The following is a 26,653-nucleotide window of genomic DNA, read 5'->3' on the forward strand; positions in this document are numbered from 1 at the left end:
AGGCTGGGCGAGTCGGGCGGTTTCGGCGCCCGCACTGAGCCGCGGGGGAGGGGCAGGGGACGCCCGTGCAGCCGGTGCTTCTGCCCTCAGTGAGGCGGGGCGCGCAGCGGACGCCCCCGGGCAGGGGCGGGAGTGGTGGAGGCGCCCGCGGTTGGCCCTGAAAGGGGCGGTGAGCGAGCTGCTCCGGTCTCAAGGCGAGGCTTGGCCTCCCGCGCAGAGACGGGGGGAAGCGGCGAAGGCGGCGGCCCTCGGGCCGGCTGGTGAGGTGATGGCGGCGCCGGGCCCGGGGGCTGGGGCAGCCTCGGGCGGCGCTGGCTGTAGCGGTGGCGGCGCGGGCGCAGGCTCCGGGTCCGCGGGGCTCGGGGGCCGGCTGCCCAGCCGGGTGCTGGAGTTGGTGTTCTCCTACCTGGAGCTGTCGGAGCTGCGGAGCTGCGCCCTGGTGTGCAAGCACTGGTACCGTTGCCTACACGGCGATGAGAACAGCGAGGTGTGGCGGAGCCTGTGCGCCCGCAGCTTGGCAGAAGAGGCTCTGCGCACGGACATCCTCTGCAACCTGCCCAGCTACAAGGCCAAGGTGAGGGAACCCCGGGTCACACTACTGCCCCTAGTCCAGTCTAACGCGCTGCTCTCTGTGCTTCCTTTAAGCTTCTGAGTCAGACGCCTCGTCTCACCATCCCGCCTTTCCACCGCTCCTTCCTCACATTCCCCCTCCATAAAGATCCTCTTTTCTTTTGGATTGAAGTTGTGCTGCTTAACCCACCCGACTTTCGTGTCCACTTTTAAAAGAGTGGGTGGTTTCCCACCACTTGCATCAATCACTCGTTCTACTTTTCAACCCTCTTTCCTCTTAAGGACGGACCACCAACTATTGTTCCTTAAAATACTCTGATCTTATTTTTCTCCTTGGTCTCCATATAGACTTTTATAAGATAATTTTGCTTTAATATGGGCTTAGTGTCTGAGATCTTTGCATTCATTTAATCTCTTCCAAGCTCTGATTTATAATCACATTTTCTTTATACCCCTTCCATTGAATTTCCAGCTTACAAGTGTGGTCCTAGGTACACTGCTAACTAAAGACACAGAACATCCTTCCATCCGCACCAGATAATTGTCCTACTACTGCCTTGTGCTACTGTTATTGACTTCTTCCTTGCTAACTTTTTCATAGTTCTACCTTGATGTTTCTTTTCTGTTCCATTTGTCATCTAACATGCCGGTTCCAGTTTTTGCTGCTTCCTTTTCTTCCCCCTAGATTCTTGTCCATATTCCTGTCACCTTCATAATATAAAATAAAAATGCCAAGTAACAGGTTGAGGTAGGGCCCCGAGGTTTCTCCAGGACATATAAACAAGGGATCCAGAGATGGATAGCAGCTTTTTCTTTTCATTTTCTTTCTTCTTATTATTTTTTCTTCCTGATACTGGAGATTGAACCCAGGGGTGCACCACTTCCAACCTACATTTTCTAGCCCTTTTAATTTTTTTGTATTTTGGGACAGAGTCTTGTTAAGTTTCTGAGGCTGGTCTCATACCGTAATTCTCCTGTCTCAGCCTCCAGAGTAGCTGGAATTATAGGCAAATAAGAGAGTGCAGAAGATTGCAATTCTGTTCTACTTTGCCTGATAAATGTATGAGTTTCATGAGTGGTTTTTTGTTTGTTTTTAATTTTTAAGGTTTTTCTCATAGAGTTTATTTTTGCTTATATTAAATTAAGATTTTTTTGATAATTTACTTCTAATAGATATGTATCTTATAAATATTAGATAATGTGTTCATGTGAGTCAAGCTTCAATGAAAGCACAATGATATAAAGCCAGGTCTTCCCGTGGGCCCTTTCTTGAAGCCAACCAGTTCCCCTCCTTGGAGACAACCTGTGTTACTATTTGGTTTGTATTCTTCATGCATTTAGGTATTCCAGGCTTGTACTACTAATCATAGGTTCTTTTAGATGTTACAGGACCATTTTTAAATGTCTTAAGGATGAAAGATTAGTTCAGAAGAAGTCAGATACTGTCTACTAGAGAAGTCATTGAGTAGAAAATTGGAGGTTTGAAGTTGAGGTTTTATTGAGCCGAATTTTAAAGATGAGATGGATTTGGATATCCTATGAGGAGGAAGTATTTTGAACAGAAGGTGAACAAGAGGAAATCAGAGGTACCATGCTTAATTTTGCAGATGTAATGGTGAATAAAAATATCCCACAAACTCAGAAAGGGGGGAATCTCATGAAAATCAAAAGGAGATCAGTTTAATAGAGGAAAGGGAGCAGGCAGTGGGGAGGGGAGGAAAGGAGAAGTACAAGGGAGTGATATTGGCTAAATTATATTGCTGTATTGTGTCCATGTATAAATAATGTAACAATAAATCCTACCATTATGTACAAATCTAATTTACCAATAAAAAATGTGGAGGGAAATAAGTTATGATAAAATTAGGGGAGGGGGGAATAAAGACAGAATTCTTAAAAAAAAAAAAAAGCAAACTCTTATGAATGCCTTGTCTTATGGAGTTTACAGTCTAGTCGGGGAATGAATATTGCATCTGATAAGTACCATGAAGGAGAGACACATGGAGTTCTGAGATTCAGTTATGGGAGAATTTAACATAGGTCGGAGGTCAGGGAATGCTTTCTTCATAGGAAGTGATGCATGAACTGAGATCTGAAGGATAAAGATAAATAGGCCAAGGGGAGAGAGAAGAGCCATTTAAGAGAATCTGATGAGTATAAGGGACAGAAAATATATGTCTATGTGGCTGGAGCATAGAGAGCAAGCTGGTTTGAGATAAGATGGAAGAAGTGGACTGGGGCCAGACTATAGGGAAGCCATTTCAAATTGTAATCAGGAGGAATTTAGGGATATGGGGATTAATGTTATGATTATTTTGCATTTTTGGGAGATATTTCTGGCATTACTATGTAGGAGAGGTAGGTGGGGGGACCTTAGAGATATGATAGACAAAAAAATTAGAAAGTAGATAGTGAAGGAGATGGAGTGAAATTAATAGGTTTAGGAAGGTAAATCTGCAGAATTTGGCAATAGATTTGAAACGGATGAGAAAGAGGGAGGTGCCAAGGATGACTCTTAGGTATCTGGCTTACATAATATGGGAATAACTTTGGCTAGGTTTAGAGGACTGGCAACAAACAAGTTCATTTGGGGTAGATTAGAATTTATGGTGTTTTTGAGAAATCAGCAATTACAGGTAGGTAGCTGTTAAAGGCTCTAGCTAGAGTAAATGTCTAGGTTAAAAATATAAAACAGTTCAGTTATATTGAATGAATGAATGAAGAGGAATATGATTATAAACATAAGCTGGACTGGGTATATCATGAAATGAGCCTTTTGAAATATAGCTTTCAGTATATTGTTTGAACTTTGTTCTATAGTTGGAAAACCCATAGAAGTTTGACTGGAAGAGTGACAAAATAAAAGCTGTGCTTTAAAGAGACTAGGCCATCTGGGCACAATGTCACATGCCTATACTCAGGAGGCTGAGGCAGGAGGATTACAAGTTCAAGATAAGCCTGGGCAACTTAGACCCTGTCTCAAAATAAAAAGGGCTGGGGGTATAACTTAGTGGTAGAGTGCCACTGGGTTCAATCTCCAGTACCACAAAAATAAAGACAGGGGCCATAAGATGAACTGAAGAGGGCAGAGGTTAGTGCATATACCAGAAATACAGTATAGAGGAAAGAAGTAGATGACTGGGAGAGCTATCATAAACAACAAATCCATGTAGATGGGCAGCTAACTGGGTGAGTGGGGTAAGGAGCAGAGTCAAGTAGAATTTCTGAGGAGCCTGAATAACTCGAAAGGATTGAAACAGATTTGGGATAACTGCAATTGAAAAGTATTAAAGTTTGTCGGTCTATTTGGTTTTCTCCTTTTGTTTTTTTTTTCTTTTCCTTTTTTAAATTTGCTTGTTTGTTTGCTGAGAATCAAACTCAGGCCTCATGCATGCTTGGCACATGGTCTGCTAACACATCTAATCCCAGCAGTTTTCTTTCTTTTTTAAATTTTGTTCTTTTTAGGGGCTGGAATGTGGCTCAAGCGGTAGCGCACTCGCCTGGCATGCGTGTGGCCCGGGTTCGATCCTCAGCACCACATACAAACAAAGATGTTGTGTCTGCCGAAAACTAAAAAATAAATATTGAAAAATTCTCTCTCTCTCTCTCTCTCTCTTTAAAAAAAAAAAAATGTTCTTTTTAGATAGGAGTTTTCTTTTTAAAAATTCATGTTTTACATGTCACCAAATAGCATTAGTTAGTCCCATAATACTTGTCATCTGATTGTCTAAATTTCAGATTTAAACTAGGTCTTAAAGCTATTTACTATAATGTAAAATCCAAGTTGTTATGAGACTGAGACAGAAGCTATGGATTGTTTTATTTGGTATTTTTCCATTTCATCTGGATTTTTTCAGTATCCATTTCTATTAGACAATATAATGATACCGTTAATCACTTCTAAAAAGAAAATAATTTTCTTAATATAAAATATGCAGTGTTCTAATTTCTGATTCTCAAATTTTATTATTATGGTTTATTTAATTTATATAAGGCTATCATGGCAAACTGTTAATTGTGTCTCTTTAGGCTGTTTTAGTATACAGATTGACTCTACATCTTTTCTTTTTATATATATATATATATATATATATATATATATATATATATATATATATTAGTTGTAGTTGGGCACAATACCTTTATTCCATTCATTTATTTTTATGTAGTGCTGAGGATCAAACCCAGGGCCCCTGTGCATGCTAGGCAACTGCTCTACCGCTGAGCCACAATCCCAGCCCCATGCATCTTAACATCTCATCTCTGCAACTTTTTTGTCATGAGATTGGATTTTGCTGATTTCATGGTGTTGTTTAGCATGTTCTTCTGTCCCCCATATTTACTACAGAAATTTGATAAATTTAGATTAGATTTTTTTTGGCAAGATACTTTTACTAGAATCAAGTGGTTAGAGGTATGTTAGAAAGTAAAATCTATATAATTAAGTGTTGTATGATATAGACAATGGTGGATAGGAATTCAGAAGAGAAAGAGATTCGATGGCCTTGGTTAAGAATAGCTTCATGGAGGTGGTGTTAGAGAATGTGTAGGAGGAGGCAAGCAGAAAGGATACAAGGAAAGTAGAAAAGGAAATAAGAATCTAATCTGGAGATCTTCAAAATCCAGGCAGAGGAGCTGTACACCTATAATCCCAGCAACTTGGAATGCTAAGGCAGGAAGATCACAAGTTCAAAGTCAGCCTTAGCAATTAAGCGAGGCCCTAAGCAACTTAGTGAGACCCTGTCTCAAAATAAAAAATAAAAAGGCCCTGGGTGTGGCTCAGTGGGTAAGTGCCCCTGGGTTCAATCCCTGGTACCCCACTCCCCTGTAAAAAAAAAAAAAAAAAAAGCCAGGCAGAAGAATTTGCAATTGATATGGTACTAAATATGGAACTGTTAAAGGTTATTAACTGGGGTGAGATGCAATAAAGATGCTGTTTTAGAAAGACAGGCCTGGAAAGAATTCATGGTGAAGGACTGGAGAATTTAAGGGGGCAGAGGAATGGTGGCCAATAAAAGGAATATAATTGGGGATCACTACAGTAAAATAGGAAGATGTCACAGAAATTAGAGGAAGAGGTTATTAATTGATCAGTATGACAAAGAGAATAAAGATAGAAAAAAAAAGCAGGTGGAATTTGTGAGACTTGAAGAATAAGCATAGGGAAATAATAATTAAAAAAAAACTTTTTTTTGGTTGTGGGGATTGAACCCATGGGTACTTAACCACTGAGCCACATCCCCAGTCCATTTATTTATTTATTTATTTATTTATTTATTTATTTATTTATTTATTTATTTATTTATTTTTGAGACAAGGTCTTGCTAAGTTGCTGAGGGCCTCTATAAATTGCTGAGGCTGGCTTTGAACTTGCAGTCCTCTGGCTTCAACCTCCCAAGTCACTGGGATTACAAGCGTGTGCCACTGAGCCCTGCTAAATATTTTATAGTGAGGAATTATTTTGCTTGATGTTATTCTCTTGAGTGATTAAGATAATGCTTGTGAGGGGACATTTTCTTTCCTTATTTACTTTTACTTCTGATCTTTTAGGTGCTCACAAGTATATAATAATGGACAAGATAGGGAAAACATTAAGACTACATCTGTTTTACAGCCTCCTTATGAAAACATGGGGTACCTAAAAGAAGCAGTTTAAAACTGCTGTACAGTGCAACAATGAAACAGTAAAGTACTAGCTAATGGAATTGAACATTTACTGAGGGGGCTAGATACCTGATTTCTCTTGGGGGCTCCTGCATTACCTAGCTGTTGACAGGTTTGTGTTTTTACCCCTGAGTTTGGAGTAAATGACCTTTAAGGTCCTTCATAATGCTGACTGTGACTCTGGTGTAGATTTCTCTGGTTAACAAGAGCAATAGGTCTATCTTCCACTGCTTTGGGGTAGTTTGAATAAAGAAAGGATTGTAATTTTATTTTTATTTTATTTATTGCTGTGCTGAGATTGAACCTAGGGCCTCCCTCATTGCTAAATATGTGCTCTAGCACTGAACTACATCCTCATCCAAGAAGGAAAATTTTAAAATAATATAGAAGGCAATTTTTTTAATTATTAAAATAGGAGGTTTTTTTTGTAGAGGGGAACTATTTAGAAGAAATTATTTATTTAGAAAAATTTGTAATTACTGAAGGATCCTATTGTTAACTGCTCTTAATGACTATCTCTTTATAAAAAAGTCTACTGTTTGAGTTTAGATGTTATCTAGGAGATTATTTGATTTGGAAAAATCAGAGTGGTCATGTCTTAGTGTATGAGTAATACCTAGAAAATAAACTAAGGACCTAAGGTAGTTTGTGGCTAATAAAATTTTTATAAGTTATAGAGCTGCTATAACTAAGGTCTTTATTTTGTATATTATTTATACATATACAAACATGTGTTGACATGAAAATATATGTGTACATGTATTTATGCATAAATATATATTTACACATTTATATATACATATATGTTTTGTACAAATATGTGTGTGTGGTGCTGGGTATTGAACCCACAGCTTTGCACATGCTAGGCAAATGTTCTATCACTGATCTATATTCCCAGCCCTAAAATATAATTGTTTTCCATGGCATCATTGCTAATATCAAAAAAAAATTTTTTTTAAATTTTTTTTTAGTTGTAGATGGACACAATACCTTTATTTTATTTGTTTATTTTTATGTGGTGCTGGGGATTCAACTCATTGCTTCATGCATGCTAGGCAATTGCTCTACCACTGAGCCACAACCCTAGCCCCTGAAAAAAAATTTTTTTTAAACATTTATTTATTTATGAATTTTTAGTTTTAGGCGGACACATTACTTTGTTTTTATGTGGTGCTGAGGATCGAACCTGGTGCCTCACGCATACTAGGCGAGCGCTCTACCATTGAGCCACAGCCCCAGCCCCCCTGAAAAATTTTTTATATAAAAAGATCAAATATAGGCAAAAGCAGAGAAAATAGTTTGAGCTTCCCTATACCATCACCAGGCTTTACCAGTGACCAGTGACAAATCTATGGTCATGTTTACCTCATGCACTCTCCCACTCCTGAGTATTTTTTTTTTTTTTTTAAAGAGAGAGTGAGAGAGGAGAGAGAGAGAGAGAGAGAGAGAGAGAGAGAGAGAGAGAGAGAGAGAGAGAGAGAATTTTTTAATATTTATTTTTAGTTCTCGGCGGACACAACATCTTTGTTGGTATGTGGTGCTGAGGATCGAACCCCGGCCGCACGCTTGCGAGGCGAGCGCGCTACCGCTTGAGCCACATCCCCAGCCCCCACTCCTGAGTATTTTAAAGCAACTCTTAGATATCATTATTTCATCCATAAACATTTCAGTATTATCTCTAATGATATAAGGATTCTTGTATTTTTTTTTTAATGTTTTAAGAAGTCCATTTGGAGAAATACTGTAATTTGAAATTTGGTCAGTAATGAAACATTTTGCAGTAATTGTGTTTATGTATTTATATGTATAGGTATGTACATATTTATTTTAAGAGACAGGGTTACTGTGGTTAGGTTGCTATATTGCCCATACTGGTCCTGAATTCTTGGGCTCAATTGATTCTCCCACTACCTCCCACGTAGCTGGGACTGTAGGCATGTCTGGCTCCAGTTGGTGGGGGAGGTGTACGTGTGTTACTAGAGATGGAACCCAGGATTTCTGTACCACTGAGCTATGTCCCCAGCCCTTTTTATTTTTTATTTTAAGAAAGGGTCTTGCTAAGTTGCAAAGACTGGCCTTGGACTTGCAGTCTCCTGCTTCAGCCTTCAGAGTTGCTGGAATTACAGGCATGTGCTACTATGCCACCACACTTTGCATTTGGCAGTTATCTTAATGTTATGCAATGTTTTATGTTAGTATCCCATCCTGAAACTTTAGCCATTATTTGGAATAGTTATTATGTTATTTAAAAATATATAAACTTATTTTTTAGAAACATATAGTCTGAAGTTTGGGTATTTCTCAGTGTTTAAGAAAAAACAAATTTCTTTTTCTTTGGTCTATTTCTTGTCTTTTTAGGTACGTGCTTTCCAACATGCCTTCAGCACTAATGACTGCTCCAGGAATGTCTATATTAAGAAGAATGGCTTTACTTTGCATCGAAACCCTATCGCTCAGAGCACTGATGGTGCAAGGACCAAGATCGGTTTCAGTGAGGGCCGCCATGCATGGGAAGTGTGGTGGGAGGGCCCTCTGGGCACTGTGGCAGTGATTGGAATTGCTACAAAACGGGCCCCCATGCAGTGCCAAGGTTATGTGGCATTGCTGGGAAGCGACGACCAGAGCTGGGGCTGGAATCTGGTGGACAATAATCTACTACATAATGGGGAAGTCAATGGCAGTTTTCCACAATGCAACAATGCACCAAAATACCAGGTGAGAAACTGTTTTCAGGTGTGGGCCTTTGTCCAATCACACCTTAATTTGTTTTAGGCTTATAAATTTTTATATAGCAGCTATGTCTTTTCTGGTAATTTTAAAGTAAATGGTGTATATGATGTATCTCAATATCTGTTAATGCATATTCCACCATAAACAACTCATCTTTGTTCTAGATTGAGGATTAGGAAACATTTTCTGTACAAAGTCATAAAGTAAGTATTTTAGGCTTTGCAGTCAATACAATCTCTATCACAGCTTTCAACAGTTGTTATAGCACAAATGAGCTGTAGATAATATATGAACAAATGAACATGACTGTGTTCTAATAAGATCTTATTTATGGGCTGCAGGACAGATTTGGCCCAGGGATTATAGTTTGTGAGTTCTTGATCAAGATTTCATCTTTCCTATATCATGGCATATCCAAGTTATTGTTTTCTACGTATCTCAGCTCAACAAATGCACCTATGTACATACACATGCATACTCACCCTCTGCTAGCTACTTATTAAATGTGGATTCAAAACCCTTGGAGGTGTCAATAATTTCTAGAGACAGACAAGTTCAGACAAACTGCTAGAGTTTTTAATTCTTTTCACCTAAGCCTTAAGGCATACTCATTTTATTCTGGAGTCAAAATTATAATTACTATTTCTAAAAGCCTTATTACTATAGATGTGATAGAGTATAAAACAGTAATCTGATAAGAAATTAGAAGTCTTATGGAACTATAGATTCCATATTTCAGAGCCATGTGTAGCTTGAAATCTGTAGTCTCATTGATGACCTATCAGGTATACTAAAGTAGAAAAACTAAAAACGTATTCCATTTCCTGAGTTATAAAACCTGGAAGTATTTTATTTTATAGAATTCTTTCCTCATTGTCTTTTTTTTTTTTTTAAAAAAGAGAGAGTGAGAGAGGAGAGAGAGAGAGAGAATTTTTAATATTTATTTTTTAGTTCTCGGCGGACACAACATCTTTGTTGGTATGTGGTGCTGAGGATCGAACCCGGGCCACACGCATGCCAGGCGAGCGCGCTACCACTTGAGCCACATCCCCAGCCCCATCCTCATTGTCTTTTTATGTTCTGCAAATACCCTACATAGAAGGGTGTCTGGATTTCATAATCACCAAAGATAAACTCCTGTCACTACCTTTGCAGTAATTTTATAATGACAGTTCTTCAAGTGTTTTTCAGAAACATATTGTTTGATTTTTTTTTCAATTTTCTTTTTCAATTTACTAACTTGTTTAATTCCCATGTATGACCTATTTTGAGGAATGTTCCATGTGTGCCTAGAAAGAATATAAACTGATGGAATATTCTATGATAGGTCAAGTTGGTCGATAGGGTTCAGGTCTTCTGTATTGTTACTGATTTTTCTTTTTTTCTGTTCTTATACTGAGAGAAGTATTGAAGTCCTAAACTACACTTGCTACCTTGTTTATTCTTTCCTTTCTGTCAGCTTTACTTCATAGATTTATGGGCTCTGTTATTGGATGAATGTACATTTTTAAATGTTATATCTTTCTGTCTAATTAGTTCTTTTGTAGTCATGAAATGACCTTTGACTATTCAGATTCCTTTAAATCTGTTTTGTCTGGTTTTAATATAACCTGTCCAGTTTTCTCATGTTTACTATTTTGCAAAGGGCTCCCTGGTGCCCTTTTCTTTCTTGTATTAAGGTGGGTCTCCTACGTAGCATGTGGTATTGATTTTTATCTAACCCAGTCTCATAATCTCTGCTTTCTAGTGTTTAGTTCATTTATATTTAATGTAATTATTGGACTGCTTGATATTGTCCTTGTCTCTGTGTCTATGAAGTTATGTACACACACGTACAGACACACATACACACAGGCTTGTTTCTCTATGTTCTTTGGATTAGATCATTTCTGTTGCAACATCTTCAAGTTTGTTGCTTCTTTTTTCTGCCATCTCAACTGCTATTGAACTAGGCTAATGAGTTTTGGTTATATTATACTCTTTAACTCTAGACTTTTCATTGAATTTCTTTCTTATTTATTTATTTTTGTAACTGGAGATTGAACCCAGGGTTGTTTTTACTAAATTGCTGAGGCTGGCCTCAAGTTTGCTATCCTTCTGTCTCAGCCTCCTAAACCGCTGGAATTACAGGAGTGTGTCACCATGCCAAGCTGGTTTCTTTATTTAGAGTTTGCTTTTCTCTTTGAGATTTTCTGCTTATTCACTACTAAATACTACTAAATACTACTAAATACTACTAAATACTACTAAATACTACTAAATACTATCCTTTGGACACATTTAGAATAGCTACTTTGAAGTCTTTGCCAAATGTAACACATAGGCCTACTTGGAGTCAGTTTCTGCTGACAAACCCCCTACCCCCAACCTCCTTTTCTTTTCCTACAAAGTCATTTTTTTGTTGAAACTGGAATGTAGGTAATATATTTTATTATTTACAAAACTCTGGAATGTTTTGTTTTTCTAGAAACTTGTTTTATTCTCTGAAGAGTGTAGGTTTTCTTATAATGGTAAGTATTTAATTTACCTGGACTCAAACCATAAACTTGATCTTCCATGTGGTATGAAGTAGCTAATGCCATTGCCCAGTTTTTTCAAGTTCTAATGTTGTCACCTTTGCTGCTTTTCAGTCTGGTTTCCTGGGGGTTTCCCTGGCTTCTGTAATCCTTGTAGTCTCAAAGGATTTGGGCAGACTTTATTATCAGACGTATGGGCTCACCCTCTCTGTGTTTTTTTTTTTTTTTTTTTTTGCTTCTGGAGTTCCTTCTTACAGTTTCCAGTTGCTATGCCATCCTCAAGTTTTATTCAGTGCCCTCTGTAGCTAGTAAGACTTTTTTTTTCCGTGTATTTATTTTTTTTTTATTGGTTGTTCACAACATTACAAAGCTCTTGACATATCATATTTCATACATTAGATTGAAGTGGGTTATGAACCCCCAATTTTACCCCAAATGCAGATTGCAGAATCACGTCAGTTACACATCCACAATTTTACATAATGCCCTATTAGTAATTGTTGTATTCTGCTACCTTTCCTATCCCCTACTATCCCCCCTCCCCTCCCCTCCCCTCCCATCTTCTCTCTCTACCCCATCTACTGTAATTCATTTCTCTCCTTGTTTATTTTCCCATTCCCCTCACAACCTCTTATATGTAATTTTGTATAGCAATGAGGGTCTCCCTTCATTTCCATGCAATTTCCCTTTTCTCTCCCTTTCCCTCCCATCTCATGTCTCTGTTTAATGTTACTCTTTTCTTCCTACTCTTCCTCCCTGCTCTGTTCATAGTTGCTCTCATTATATCAAAGAAGACATTTGGTATTTGTTTTTTAGGGATTGGCTAGCTTCACTAAGCATAATCTGCTCTAGTGCCATCCATTTCCCTGCAAATTCTATGATTTTGTCATTTTTTATTGCTGCATAGTACTCCATTGTGTATAGATGCCACAGCTAGTAAGACTTTTACTTTTTGCTTCCTACTCTGCATGGTGTAGCTCAAAGTTGAAGCAAACTTAAAAATTTTATCAGGATTAATCCTGTCTTCGTAGTCGTGTTTTTTGTGAAATATGAGTAACTCTTCGGATTTACATGAGGATTAAATGGCACAATGCAAATGAAATACACAATTACTCAACAAAATATTATTTCCATTTTGTTGTTGTTGGTGTTGTTTTGTTAGTAACATTGATGGTGATGATTTGGAGGTTCTTAGGTCCACAGAGTAAGATATGAGTTTATTTTATGTTGGGCAAAGGAAAGGAAAAGCAGATGTTGGTAATTATTTGTGACAGAAAAATGCAACAAAGGAAAGTAAATGACAATGATAGGAATTATAATCAGGAATTATTAAATTTTGATTTTTTTATTGTAAATATTCAAACTTTCTACCTCTGAATATATAAATGCAACTCTCTTATAGATGCAAACTATAAAGATGAAACATTCTTCTTTGCTTTTCAGAATGGAGAAAGAAATGAACATATTGAGCTTTCAGTTTAGTTTAATAGTCTGAACTCTTATAACTGGACCACAAATTGACTATTCAGTAAAGCCAATTCTAAATTTTTAGAATAATATAGACAGGTTTAATTTTCCATGATTACATAAATTCCACATTGGAACTGATTTGTAAACTTAAGCCTATTGAGTGTTTTATTACAGTGATTTTTTTTTAAATCATGGTAAAACATACATAGCACATTTATTATTTTAACACTTTGTAAGCATACAACAATGCAATGTTGTGTAACCACCACTGCTATTTATACCCAAAACACTTTTTGTGATCCCCAACATAAACTCCAAATTCACTAAATAGTAACTCCTCATTTTCCCTGCTCCTCGGTTCTTGGTAACCTCCATTCTACCTTCTGTCTCTATTTAATTATTTTAGATATTTTATATAAATGGAATCATATAATTATTTTTTTGATGTCTAGCTTATTTAGCATAATGTTTTCATGTTAATCCGTGTTGTAGCTGAATAACGTTCTATGTGTGTATATTCAATAGTGATTTGAGAAGGTTATTTATATAGCCTTTGGCAAAATATACCAAGTTACAGATGTTAGTGTTAACTTGCTTAAGAAACATCTTTAAGCAAAGAATATATAAAATCTGGGGACAGTTCGGGGGGAACATTTAAATTGTTAGTAATTAAATGTGGATCCCATGTTGTCTCAGAAAAGTGATCAGAATAAACACTTTTGATGAGAATATTATTCTTCTAGATGTTTCTCTCTGACCAAAAGGTTTCCCTTCTTATTTTTCTAGATAACATTAAAAATATTTTTTTCTTAGTAATATTTTAACTTCTTAATTTGTGTCATGTTTCTTCTGGCTATGCCTTTGGTGTATTTTCTTCTAACCTTTTTAAAAAAAATTATTTGATTAAATATTTATTTTTATGTGGTGCTGAGGATTGAACCCAGTGCATTGCACTTGCTAGGCAAGCGCTCTACCACTCAGCCATAACCCCAGTCCTTCTGACTGTCTTTTGATGTCTTTTTGCAGATAGGAGAAAGAATTCGAGTCATCTTGGACATGGAAGATAAGACTTTAGCTTTTGAACGTGGATATGAGTTCCTGGGGGTTGCCTTTAGAGGACTTCCAAAGGCCTGTTTATATCCAGCAGTTTCTGCTGTATATGGCAACACAGAAGTGACTTTGGTTTACCTTGGAAAACCCTTGGATGGATGACAGTGGCTTTCTTGGGATGAAAGACAGACTGGAGAAGAGATCTACTTGTGGAAAGTAGAATCATGAAGTGACAGTGTCATATGTGCATGTCCAAGAAACATCCTGAAAAACACATGAAATTGTAAACTGGAGAAGCAACTCTATTAACAGATTATCTTAGTGTTTCCTCTTTCCACTGGGCCAGAAAAATCCTCAGGGTTGCAGTTGGTTGAGTGGGCAGTTGACATATGCATGTTGCAACAGATTTTGTCTCTATGTTAGCAATGTGTTATTTCCAACTTTAAAGGTGAGATTTTAGGGACATCCGTAAAAGGGATAAGGATTTTTAAGTAATTCGTTTGTGAAAAAGATTGATCCCATCTTACAACTGCCTGTTTTTTCTCCAGTCCCTTTTTTTCCAGCCAGCTTGACTATTAGAAAAGTATGAAACTGGTTGGGTTTTATTTAATATTTTTAATATATTGAGAAGCATGGTCTGCTTGGACTGCACTTCTCTAACAATGAGAAATAAAATTGTGCAGCTATTTTAAGAGTTGTATATACAATATGTGTGTAAAAAAGAAAAAAAGGACAAAGGGTTGCTTTGTTCTATTTCAGTTTCTTAAAAACCACTACATGGTACAAAATCAAAATAACATTTAGGGACAATTGGGTAACTACAAAGAAGAGGATTTTAAGAGGAGATGTGTTGTATTGGCTCATTTGGTCTTACTTTTGATTCAGTTCCCATAACTGTTATAGTCTGTTGTCTGTTGTTGGCTTGTTTTGATTTTTGTTTAGTTAAACCATCAAAATTATAGTTAAGACTCCTCAATCTCCTGGCTAAAGATTGAGGGAAGACAAGTCTATTTCTGATTATTCATATATCAGTAAAGATGATCTAAACATAATAGTAATATACGTATTTTGGGGTTTTTTTGGCTTTCTGAGAAAGTGTCTCATAACAGAAAACAATGCCATGTGCTCTTACAGTCCTCAAATATGAACGATATTAGTCATACAACCTAGGAAAAGAATTAATTAATGATTCTTTTATTTTTAACTTTATAATGCTGTAGATATTAAAGTTTTTTAATTTCATGTTGTTTACATCATGTAACAGTCCAAGCCTCAAATTCTTCATTGGGGCTATCAAAAAATGTTTACCTACCCATCTGAAACAGTGCCAACCTGAACCCAGGTTAATTTTATTAATCTCATTATAGATAATTGCCCCCATGGGACTTGAAATATAACACCTTGTGCTGAGAACTTCAGGTTGGCAATGTTTTGAAATTTTCATTGGAGGAGAGCTTAACATCCTATTTTGATAAATCTTTTTTTTTTCTCATTAACACTCTTTTGAATTAATAATCCAACACATATGAGCTGAGATTTTTCTTTTGTTAGAAGAGAAACAAACATCTTTCTGTATGAAAGTATAAATTGTATGGTTTCAGATATATAAGAATTAATTAAGACAAGTGAAATATTTGTACTTTTTAAATTATTGCTGTATGTATAATTTTAAATCTAATAAAATTAGGGACAGCAAGCGCTTGCTGGGGTTCTTGGGTTGCTCCTTGAGAGTTAAAATTATCAAAATCCCTATGAAGCAGGAGATGTCAGCCATAGAACAAAGATTTGTTATTGTTACCTGAAAGTTTTACAAGTATTTATTGTGCATTTGGTATGTTGTTTGAAACGAAACAAAGATTGCTAAAGATTCTTTTCGATATCCATGTCAAGAAAAAGCTGCCTTGTACAGAGTGAAAGTATATGTTAAATGTATTAGAGAATATAGCAGACACAGGAATTGTTTTTTCTTGGTGTAGAACAACTCAATTGGTTAAATCTAAATGATTAAAGAGAACTGGTTCAGGATGAAGATTGACTAGTTACAAAGTGATAAAGACCTTTAAGTACTTGTTGCATTTTCAGGTTGTGATATGGTCAATTCCAAGAATTTTGTTTATAACTTCTATTTTGTCTTGTTAGTAAATGTTCATTTACAACAAAGTTTTGAAGGTGCTTACTGGAAAACAAAAACATGGTTATTCATTCCATATTGAACCTAGAGTCCAATAATTGCCTAAATATTTAACAACAAGCCATTCTTATATCAAAGATTTGAATTCCCAAATATCCCCTTTGCAAGTTTTGTAAAATGGAGTTTCGTAGTTAGCATGAGCATCAGGAGAATAAAGAATCTTCATTTATATCCTGATGGATCAATTTGTTACTAGAGACCAGCAATGACTGTCCAGATGATTAAAACAAACTGCTACCATATTCAAGGAGATCTCTTTTTCATTGTTGCTGAGAGAGCATTTAGGTAGAAGATAGTTATACCTGAAGATTGAATATAAATCACTTAAACCAATAGTTCTCAACCTTGCCTGTATTTGGAATCACTTTGGAGTTTGTTTTAAAATATTTATATTTACCAGGCTCAGGGGCGCACACCTGTAATCTTGGCAAATTGGGAGAAGGATTGAAAGTGGGAGGCCAGACTCAGCGACTTAGGGTGACTCTGTCTCAAAAAAAAAAAAAAAAGGCTGGGAATGTAGCTCAGTGGTAGAGTGCCCTGGGTTCAATTCTCAATACCATAGGAAAATAAAAAATTTATGCTTGGGTCCCATATCCTAAGACACTGATGTTCGTCCAGAATGTGATTTGGCCTAAAGGATATTTTAAAATTTCCTGGTGATTCCAATAAACCACCAAGGTTGAGAACCATTATTCTAAAACTCACCTACTTTTCTCATCTGCAAAATAGAAAATTCTTGCTCCCTCCCTTCACTACCTCACAAGGATATTGAGGGTAAAGGAAAAAATAAGGGGAAAGTGCTTATGCTAAGGATGAAAGGCAAAGTAATATTTGTTCTATTTCAACTGCAACCATGATCAGGAAAAAATGTGTAATTGAATTTACTGTGTTGCTTGGATAACTGGGAGCTCACTCTTTGGTTCTTTTAATGAAGTATGCAGATGTGGAAGCAAACATTACCATTACCCATATTCAGATGATGGTCTTCTGTCATACTTGAGATAGACTGTTTTTATTTATCTGATTTTACATAGGAAAGAAAGGACTATCAATAGGTTTAAAGTCTGTAATAATGTTCATTGGCTTATAACTCATTAAAATTTTTCATACAAGGAATTTTGTGGTTAATAGATATCATTTCATAGTTGCCATTTACTTTTTCATTATTTTGACTTTTAAATATCAAGCTATTTATTTCATCTTTCATTCTTATTCATATAAGGTAAGGTACCTAAAGCCAAGTAGGTCTTGCCCAGTTGAATATATGAAATCATGGCTTAATGATTAGGCCTCTTCTGCCTTTCACATATGATTTGACTGGGGAGTTTAAAAAATAACAAACCCCTAAACTTTATAGAAATGATTATTAACTTTTAACCTAAGTCCCCAAACTACTCTTTATATAAACTGTAACTAGTATTTTTTGGCTAATTTTAAGAAATGAACTGTTTGAAGAGATAGAAGTTTAAGGAGTTAAAAGATTACTTTCCAGAAATCAAGACCACCGTAGTTGGGACTGTGGTAGATAGGCCCACTTTGAAGCCTTTATTAGGAAGGAAGAGTCCATACCCAAGCCAAATGCAATCCTTATAAAACATTCCTCAATCCCTTTAGCTGAATGTAATCTCTCCTTCCTTGAAATTTTCTTAGTTTTATATGTATCTATACTTAACTCATGCTGTATGACTTTATACTTTGCATAAAATTATTTATATTTATTGATTATTTATTGGTGTCTTAACTCCCTAAACTAGGACAGGGTCTCTGATGGACTCATCTTTGTGTTCACATCTTTAAGCTCAATAGGCTTACATATATGTTGAGGAACAGAGAAAGAACTACATAGAAAGACAAAAGTTCTTCTACAGTTACAGGATATTTAACAAAAGATAGATGAGAAAGAAATTCCTTGTCCTAGTCCAAGTGAAGCAGAAAGGAAAGAGATGCAAATCCAAGGCTAATGAAGAAAAAATAATTATTGTGAATGCATTTTAGCCATTCCCCTTTATTTGTAAATGTTGGAAAACTGATTTTTAGTTCTTGGTGTAGATTTTGTATTTGTTTAGAATTGAAACTAGAATTCTGTATTTTAATTTTTTGGAATTCTGTTGTTTTGCTTTAGTTTCCTAATAAAAAGTTAAAACAAAGCTTAACCACCTGTGATTGCTTACATTTTGGAAAGGAAAAATTTTATACATTGGTCAGAAAAATTGGGGTGCCTTGTAACCAAAGGTAGTGAAGAAATTAACCTATAAATTCCATGACTTTTAACAATAGAATGTTTAGAAGGGAACGTAGACAGGGAACAGTAATTCTGTAGGTCTTGTTCCTTGTTGGCACAACCCCAGCTAACAGTTGATAATGTAGGTTGTTTGCCAAGAGTTAGAAGAGGCAGCATACTAGTCTAGGACTGGCTTAACAAGTGGCCTCCAAGATACAAAGCTTAGAAGAGAATCAGTGCATGTTGCTAAAAGTTTCTTAATATATTAACGTTAAAATTAATTTCCTAACAGAAAATTAAGGAGGTGTGAAATTTCTGTATCTTTTTTGTTTAGTGGAAAGAGACGATAGGGACAGCTTTACCAGTCTGTTGTCCTAGTTTCATTTTTAGATCCTCCCCCAAACCAATTGCTTTTTATTTAATGTAGTCATTAGAATATTGTTGACAGCATCATGTTCTCTAATCTTAATATAGTTTCCTGAAAGCAGTCCTGCAGGATTTAAAGTTGTCATGCATTATTCAGCCTTTGTACATAGGATTTCATAATGATTGACTCAAGAATCTTTAGGGAGTTTCCTTAGGTCACCCTATTGTGGTGTTTAATTTGTTTCTTTTAAACAGGAAAGCATAAGAAGACGATAAGGGAAGTCAAGCCCTATCCTCTGGTGTGATACTTAGTATGATATCTGTATTCAGTTCCTTTCCTCTACAAATAAATTGGGAGAGGTGAAATAAAATAATGGGAATGGTTTTAAGTTCCTATCTCCCTTAAGAAAGACTCCTTGAAATAATTTTTTAAAATAGTATCCTAAATTTGATTAATTAAATGTGTATTATAATGAGAATAGATGATGTACCTGTTAATTTTAATGTAGCTATTTTGTTGTTTTTTTTTTTTTCCCTGCCGGTTTATTCATCTATGCCCTTTGTTGACCACCTCCAACTTTGAAGGAAAGCAGGCTTAAGGTTAGGATGAGTTGTCAGTAACATCTATCCCCACCCCCCCAATAGGCCAAAGAATGATATTGTTCATGGCCAAATTTTCCAGAGCAGTAGAGGACAGATGGCTATTTGCTGAAAGGCATAGTGGTAGCAAAGACTGAATCAAATTTTTGGAAGCAGCTAAATGCATCCATGCTTTCAAATACAGCCTATTGGAATAGTGAACTTAAGTACCTATGGAATCATATGGAACTGTTACTGACTCCCTGGGCCATGTAGCTGTAACTGCACCATAGCTTCTGAAATTATGAAGGATCTCCCTGCCCACCTATAGTAAGTCAGTAATTTAGAATGAATGAAAAAAGAATTCATTAAATGAGGGTCTGGAATCATGGCACAGTGGTAGAGTGCTCATCTAGCACATGTGAGGCACTGGGTTCTATCCTTGGCACCACATAAAAATAAATAAAGGTATTGGGTCCATCTATGACTAAAAACAATATTTAAAAGAATTCATTAAATAGATTCCTGTGCCTATTATGTACCAGGCTCTTGTCAGTTACTAGGGATGTGCTAGTAGGATATAATAGGGATATGGAGGGGGCAGAGAAAGGTCTATTCTGAAGTTGCTTATAAGTTAGTATGAAAACAAATGTGGAAATAGACTACCATGAAACAGTGGAATAGTTGCTTTAGTGAAATTATGTATGAGGTCCAGGGTGGCATAGGAGACTGAATATTCAACTTAACCTGGGGTGAGATAGCTAAGTGGTGTCTTAGAAGTTGATTAAGATTTATATTAATGAAGATTGTAGGAAGAGGGAGTAGTATGTGCTGTGATACAAAGGCATAAGGAGGTCCAGTATATCTGAAAATGATGCATACTGGAGAAATGGGACAGGGCATGGATCAAGGAAACTGAGGCCAGGTCATAATAGTCAATCTAAGGAGTCAAGAGTGAGGCACCCAGTTTAGTGTGGACATGTAGAGAATAATGGTATTCTTTTTATTGGGGAATAAAAAAGAAGAAATAGATTGGGTGGTGGTGTCAATATATTAACTTGCAAACATGTTGAATCTAAGTTAGAATCAAAAGGCAATTGGAAGCCGGGTGCCAGGCAACCTCTATGATGAAAACTACAGAACACTAAAGAAAGAAATTGAAGAAGACCTCAGAAAATGGAAAGATCTACCATGTTCCTGGATAGGCAGAATTTATATTATCAAAGTGGCCATATTATCGCTGGGTGCAGTGGCGCATTCCTGTAAATCCCACAGCTCCGGAGGCTGAGGCAGGAGGATCGTGAGTTCAAAGTCAGCCTCAGCCAAAGGTAGGTGCTAAGCAACTCAGTGAGACACTGTCTATAAATAAAAATACAAAATAGGGTTGGAGATGTGGCTCGGTGGTTGTTAATTTATAATAACCATAATAACTTGGTGGTTGAGTGCTCCTGAGTTCAATTCCCAGTCCCCACCCACTGAAAAAAAGGCAGTTAGAACTAATAAGATTATAGTTCAGATAGTGAACAGTCAACTGAAACAAATGCTGATGAGAAGCTGGGGGCAATGACACATGCCCATAATCCTAGTGACTCAAGAGGCTGAGGCAGGAAGCTAACAAATTGAAGGTCAGCTTCAGCAAGACCCTGTCTCAACATAAAAAATATAAAGGAGATGTAGCTCAGTAGTAGAGTGCCCTGGGAAAGAAGGGGTGCGGGGATGCTAATGAGTTGCTTTCCTCTGATTCTACCAGCTCCACCATTCAGTAGGACCAGTGAAGGGAGGTGTACCTAGTATAGACATTGAAAGGACAGCCTACAATTAAATGCTGGTGATTTAGATATTCCTCTCCCATGCCCCACATCTCTGAGTTACAATTCTAATACTTAAAACTTTTCAAATGCCTCTTTTTAATTTTTTGAGGAGCTCAGTAATATTCTATCATTTGGTTTTTAGGCAAGACCACTGGATTAGTAGTTCAGAAGCCACCAGTTCCAAATCCTGGAGGTGCTGTAAGCCATGACAGTTTCCTGAGCAGACTTCTTCCTTTCTGGGTCTGTTTCCTCATCTGCCAAAAGGAAGTTGACCTAGTTCAATGGTTCTCATTTTGGCATGCCCACTAGAATCACCTGGAAAGCTCGTTTTATTTATTTATTTATTTAAATGCTCCCACTTATTTTTTATTTTATTTTTTTTTTAGTTGTAGTTGGACACAATACCTTTATTTTATTTATTTATTTATTTATTTATTTTTTAAGAGAGAGGGAGGAGAGAGAGAGAGAGAGAGAGAGAGAGAGAGAGAGAGAGAGAGAGAGAATTTTTTTTTTAATATTTATTTTTTAGTTCTCGGCGGACACAACATCCCTGTTGGTATGTGGTGCTGAGGATCGAACCCAGGCCGCACGCATGCCAGGTGAGCGCGCTACCGCTTGAGCCACATCCCCAGCCCATATTTTATTTTTATGTGGTGCTGAGGATCACCCAGCGCCTCCCACAGGCCAAGCCAGTGCGCTAGCTACTGCTGAGCCCCTTGTTTTGTTTTTTACATCAGCTTTATTGAGAATTGACATACAATAAGCTATCTACATTTAAATTGTTCAATTTGTTAAGTTTTGACATGCACATTTTCCATCACAATCAAGTTACTATATAACTGGGAAGCTTTTAAAAGATAAGATGCCCAGGATGGATAAAGTCTATGGGGAATAAGGCATTAGTATCAGTATTTAAAAAAAAAAAACAACATTTCCAGGTAATTCTCCCCCGAACTTGAAGATCACCATTCAGGAGTAACATTTGAGGAGCCTGAGAGTGGTAGAAAAATATCTGTTTGGGGGCTGGGGTTGTGGCTCAGTGGTAGAGCACTCACCTAGCATGCGTGAGGCACTGGGTTCGATCCTCAGCACCACATAAAATAAAATAAATTATTGTGTCCACCTATAATTAAAAATAAAATTAAAAAAATATATATTTTTAGTTGTAGGTGGACACAATACCTTTATTTATTTTTTTATGTGGTGCTGAGGATAGAACCCAGTGCCTCACGCATGCCAGGTGAGCGCTCTGCCTCTGAGCCCCAGCCCCAGCCCCAAAATATATATATTTTAAAAAAAGAAAAATATCTGTTTTGTGACCAGGAAAAAGAAAAAAAAGAGCTCTTGTTTTATACTGAGAGCAAGTCATTGGCAGAGCAACAACCATAGTGAATACCCAAGAAACTTATTATCTCTTTTATTATTATTTCAATGGACCTTAGAAAGCTAAATTTAAAAAATAAAAATAAAAAGATGCTAGTATACTTGTTAGGATTCTTCCAGAGAGCAGTGGATTTGGTCCTCCCTGAATCAGGGCAGCAATGAAATTTGGATGCTAAGCCCAAACTGAGAAGTTGCATCTGTGATTTGTTGTCTCCAAGAATCAAACTTCGACAAAAGGAGAAATAACTATTGAAAATTTCTGCAGGAATAAAAGTAATGAAACCTAGTATTATGGATTGAATTGTATCATCCTAAAACTCATTTATTTTATTTTTTAGAGAGAATATTTTAATATTTACTTTTTAGTTTTTTTCGGCGTATACAACATCTTTGTTTTGTATGTGGTGCTGAGGATCGAACCTGGGCCACAGGCATGCCAGGCGAGCGCGCTACCACTTGAGCCACATCCCCAGCCCCCTAAAACCCATTTTAAAATCCCGTCCTCTGGGTACCTCAGACCTTGTGAAAACAGGATCATTTAAGATGTAAATAGTGGGGTTGGGGTTGTGGCTCAGCAATAGAGCACTGGCCTCAAACATGCAAGGCCCTGGGTTCGATCCTCAGCACCACATAAAAATAAATAAAATAAAGTTATTGTGTCCAACTACAACTACAAAAAATAAATATTAAAAAAAGATGTAAATAGTTCAGATGAGGTCATACCGGAGTGAAATGAGCCCCCCCACCCCTATTGGTGTCCTTATAAAAAGGAAAGATTCAGATATGCACACAGAAGAAATGTCATGTAAAAATGAAGGCAGAGATCTATCTGGGTGATCCAGCAGAAACCAAGAAGTGCCAGATTGCCAGGGAACCCTCAGAAGCTAGGGGAGAGTTGTGGAACAAATTCTTGTTCAAAATAGTCAAGAACTAACCATGATGACACCTTGATCTTGGACTTTGAGCTTCCAGAAGAGTGAGATAATAAATTTTTGTTTTTTGATTCCATCAGTTCGTGGTACCCCCGCCCCACCATGTGGCAGCCCTAAAAAACTAATGCATATGTTAAAAATAAAATTAAAATGTTAAATTTGTTTTCCTCTATCAATTCTGCTATTTCTCTCTAGAGGTAAATTCAATGCTGTGTTTGGTTGTTCACTGGAATGAAGGGTAAGGTCAACAACAATTTTAGGGGTGTTGCATATTTGTCAAAGGTATTTTGTCAGGTTGTGTTGGTCACCCAGTTTTGTAAAGCACATAGTGTGGTGGTTAAAGTCATGGATGCTAGAGTCAAGATCGCCAGAATTCAAACCCCAGTTCTACACTTTCTACCTGAGTGACTTTAAGCAAGACATCTCTCTCTCTGCTTGGGTTTCCTGATATGTTAAATGGAGAGGGAGATAGTTCAAAACAAATGCATGTTGAGCTGTTTAGAATAGTGGGTAGCGAGGAAACAAGAGTAAGCATTCACTGCATTTCTTGTTTCTTCTAGGTAAATATCATTAGGAGCCAATCATGAGAGAGAAGCAATTTTATTGAAAATTTTTTTAATTCAAATTTTTTTTTGTGTGTGTGAAATATAAAATGTTCAACTCGTCTAGTCCTAAAGTTCAGACAAGGATGCTGGGGATATAGGTAAGCGATAGAGCACCGGCCTAACATGTGTGAGGCCCCGGGTATTAGGCAAAGTTGCTGACAAACATGCTTCCCCTCCCACACACCCCAACATTCAGCCATATAAATAATAGCATATTTAGGCAATCTGAACTTGAGATTCTCCTGCCTCAGGCTCTTGAATAGTTGGGATTACAGGTGTTCATCACCATGCCTGGCTCACATAGTACTTATCAATAGGCATTTAGTTTATTCCAGTCTTTTCTTATTATGGATACAGTGCAATGAATAACCTTATACAAAGGTCATTGCAAACACATGTAAGATAAATTTGTAGTACAACAAGTTGTCCTAGATCGACCTCATACTTTTCTTGCTGCAGACCTGGTATCAATTGTTTTACCAAGGAGCCCGCATGTCAGAGAGAACATTCAGCCTTTGTCTTTTGGTGATTGGCTTATTTCACTTAGCATGATAATCTCCGGTTCCATCTGTGTGCCGGCAAATGCTATAGTTTCATTCTTCTTTTTGGCTGAATAATATTCCATTGAAGGACACCTCGGTTGTTTTCATAGCTTGGCTATTGTGAATTGAGCTGCTATAAACATTGATGTGGCTGTGTCACTGTAATTATGTTAATTTTAAGTCCTTTGGGTATATACCAAGGAATGAGATAACTGAGTCAAATGGTAGTTTCATTCCAGGTTTTCTAAGGAATCTCCATACTGCTTTCCATAGTGGTTGCACCAACAATGTATGAGAGTACCTTTCTCCCTACATCCTTGCCGACATTTATTGTTACTGTGTTCTTTATAATTTCCATTCAAACTGGAGTGAGATGAAATCTTATTGTCGTATCAATCTGCATTTCTCTAATTGCTAGTAATGTTGAACACTTTTTCATATATTTTTATTTATTTTTTCTGGTGTTAAGTTTTTTGTGTTCTTTGTATATCCTGGAAATCAATGCTTTATCTGAGGTTTAGGTGGTAAAGATTTTCTTCCATTTTGTAGAATCTCTGTTCACATTCTTGATTGTTTCCGTTGCTGTGAAGAAACTTTTCAGTTTGATCCCATCCCACTTACTGATTCTTGATTTTACCTCTTGCGCTTTAGGAGTCTTATTGAAGAAGTCGGTTCCCAAGCTGAACTGATGGAGAGTTGAGTCTACTTTTTCTTCTAGTAAGCACAGGGTCTCTGGTCTAATGCCTAGATCCTTGGTCCATTTAGAGTTGAGTTTTGTGCACGGTGAGAGATAGGGGTTCAATTTCAATCTATCACATATGGATTTCCAGTTTGCTCAGCACCATTTGTTGAAGAGGCTACCTTTTCTACAATGTATGTTTATGGTGCTTTGTCTAGGATGAGATAGCTGTATTTATGTGGGGGTGTCTCTGTGTCTTCTATTCTCTTCCGTTGGTCTTCATGTCTGTTTTGGTGCCAATACAATGCTGTTTTTGTTACTATAGCTCTAGTGTAATTTGTGGTATGATAAATGGCTTACTTCATTTAACATGATATTCTCCAACTCCATCCATTTACTGCAAATGCCATAATTTTATTCTCTTTTAAAAAGCTGAGTAATATTCCATTGTGTATACTTTTTATTTTATTTTTTTGTATTTTATTTAGAGACAGAGTGTCACTGAGTTATTGAGGGCCTTGCTAAGTTGCTGAGGCTGGCTTTGAACTCATGATCCTTCTGCCTCAGCCTCCTGAGCCACTGGGATTACAGGCATGCGCCACTGCACCTAGCGATAGTATGGCCATTTTGATAATATAAATTCTGCCTGTCCAGGAACATGGGAGATCTTTCCATTTTCTGAGGTCTTCTTCAATTTCTTTAGTGTTCTGTAGTTTTCATTGTAGAGGTCTTTCACCTCTTTTGTTAGGTTGAGTCCCAAATATTTTATTTTTTGAGGCTATTGTAAAGAGTATAATTTTTCTGATTTCTCTTTCAGCTGATATATCCTTGACATATTCCAATTTATTTCTTATTTTGTCAGTTGTACTTCTGGTATCATCTCTAAGAAATGATTATCTAGTTCAAACTCACAAAGACTTGTGTCTTTGTTTTCTTCTAACGGATCTATAGTTTTAGCTCTTATATTTAGGTCTGTGATCATTTAGAATTAATTTTTGCTTATGGTGTAAAGTAGTAGTTCAACTTCATTCTCTTGAATGTGGATATCCAGGAAACAATTACCTCGGTGGACACAACATCTTTGTTTGTACGTGGTGCTGAGGATCGAACCTGGGCCGCACACATGCCAGGCGAGCACGCTACCGCTTGAGCCACATCCCTAGCCCCAACAATTACCTTTTAAATCATTCCTATTTCACCTTTCTCACCATTCTTATCTTCTGAGACTTAAAAAAAAAAAAGAAAATGGATTATTGATTTTATTTAGTCCATGTCACTTAGCTGCTATTACATATTTTTTACTTTAAAAATTTCTTCATTGGGCTGGGGTTGTGGGTCAGTGGT

General features: G+C 36.9%; 1 protein-coding gene across 1 annotated transcript; it reads left to right on the forward strand.

The window, feature by feature from the left end:
• Positions 1-268: 268 nt before the first annotated feature.
• On the forward strand, positions 269-18,344 carry FBXO45 (F-box protein 45; the record flags this gene model as incomplete). Its single annotated transcript, XM_081302013.1, has 3 exons — positions 269-574; positions 8,593-8,949; positions 13,977-18,344. The coding sequence occupies 3 exons, from the start codon at positions 269-271 to the stop codon at positions 14,160-14,162; spliced, it is 849 nt and encodes a 282-aa protein (XP_081158139.1). The 3' UTR covers positions 14,163-18,344.
• Between the last annotated feature and the right edge of the window lie 8,309 nt (positions 18,345-26,653).

Source organism: Spermophilus citellus (genome assembly GCF_964194105.1).
Source record: "Spermophilus citellus genome assembly, chromosome: 7".
NCBI lineage: Eukaryota > Metazoa > Chordata > Mammalia > Rodentia > Sciuridae > Spermophilus > Spermophilus citellus.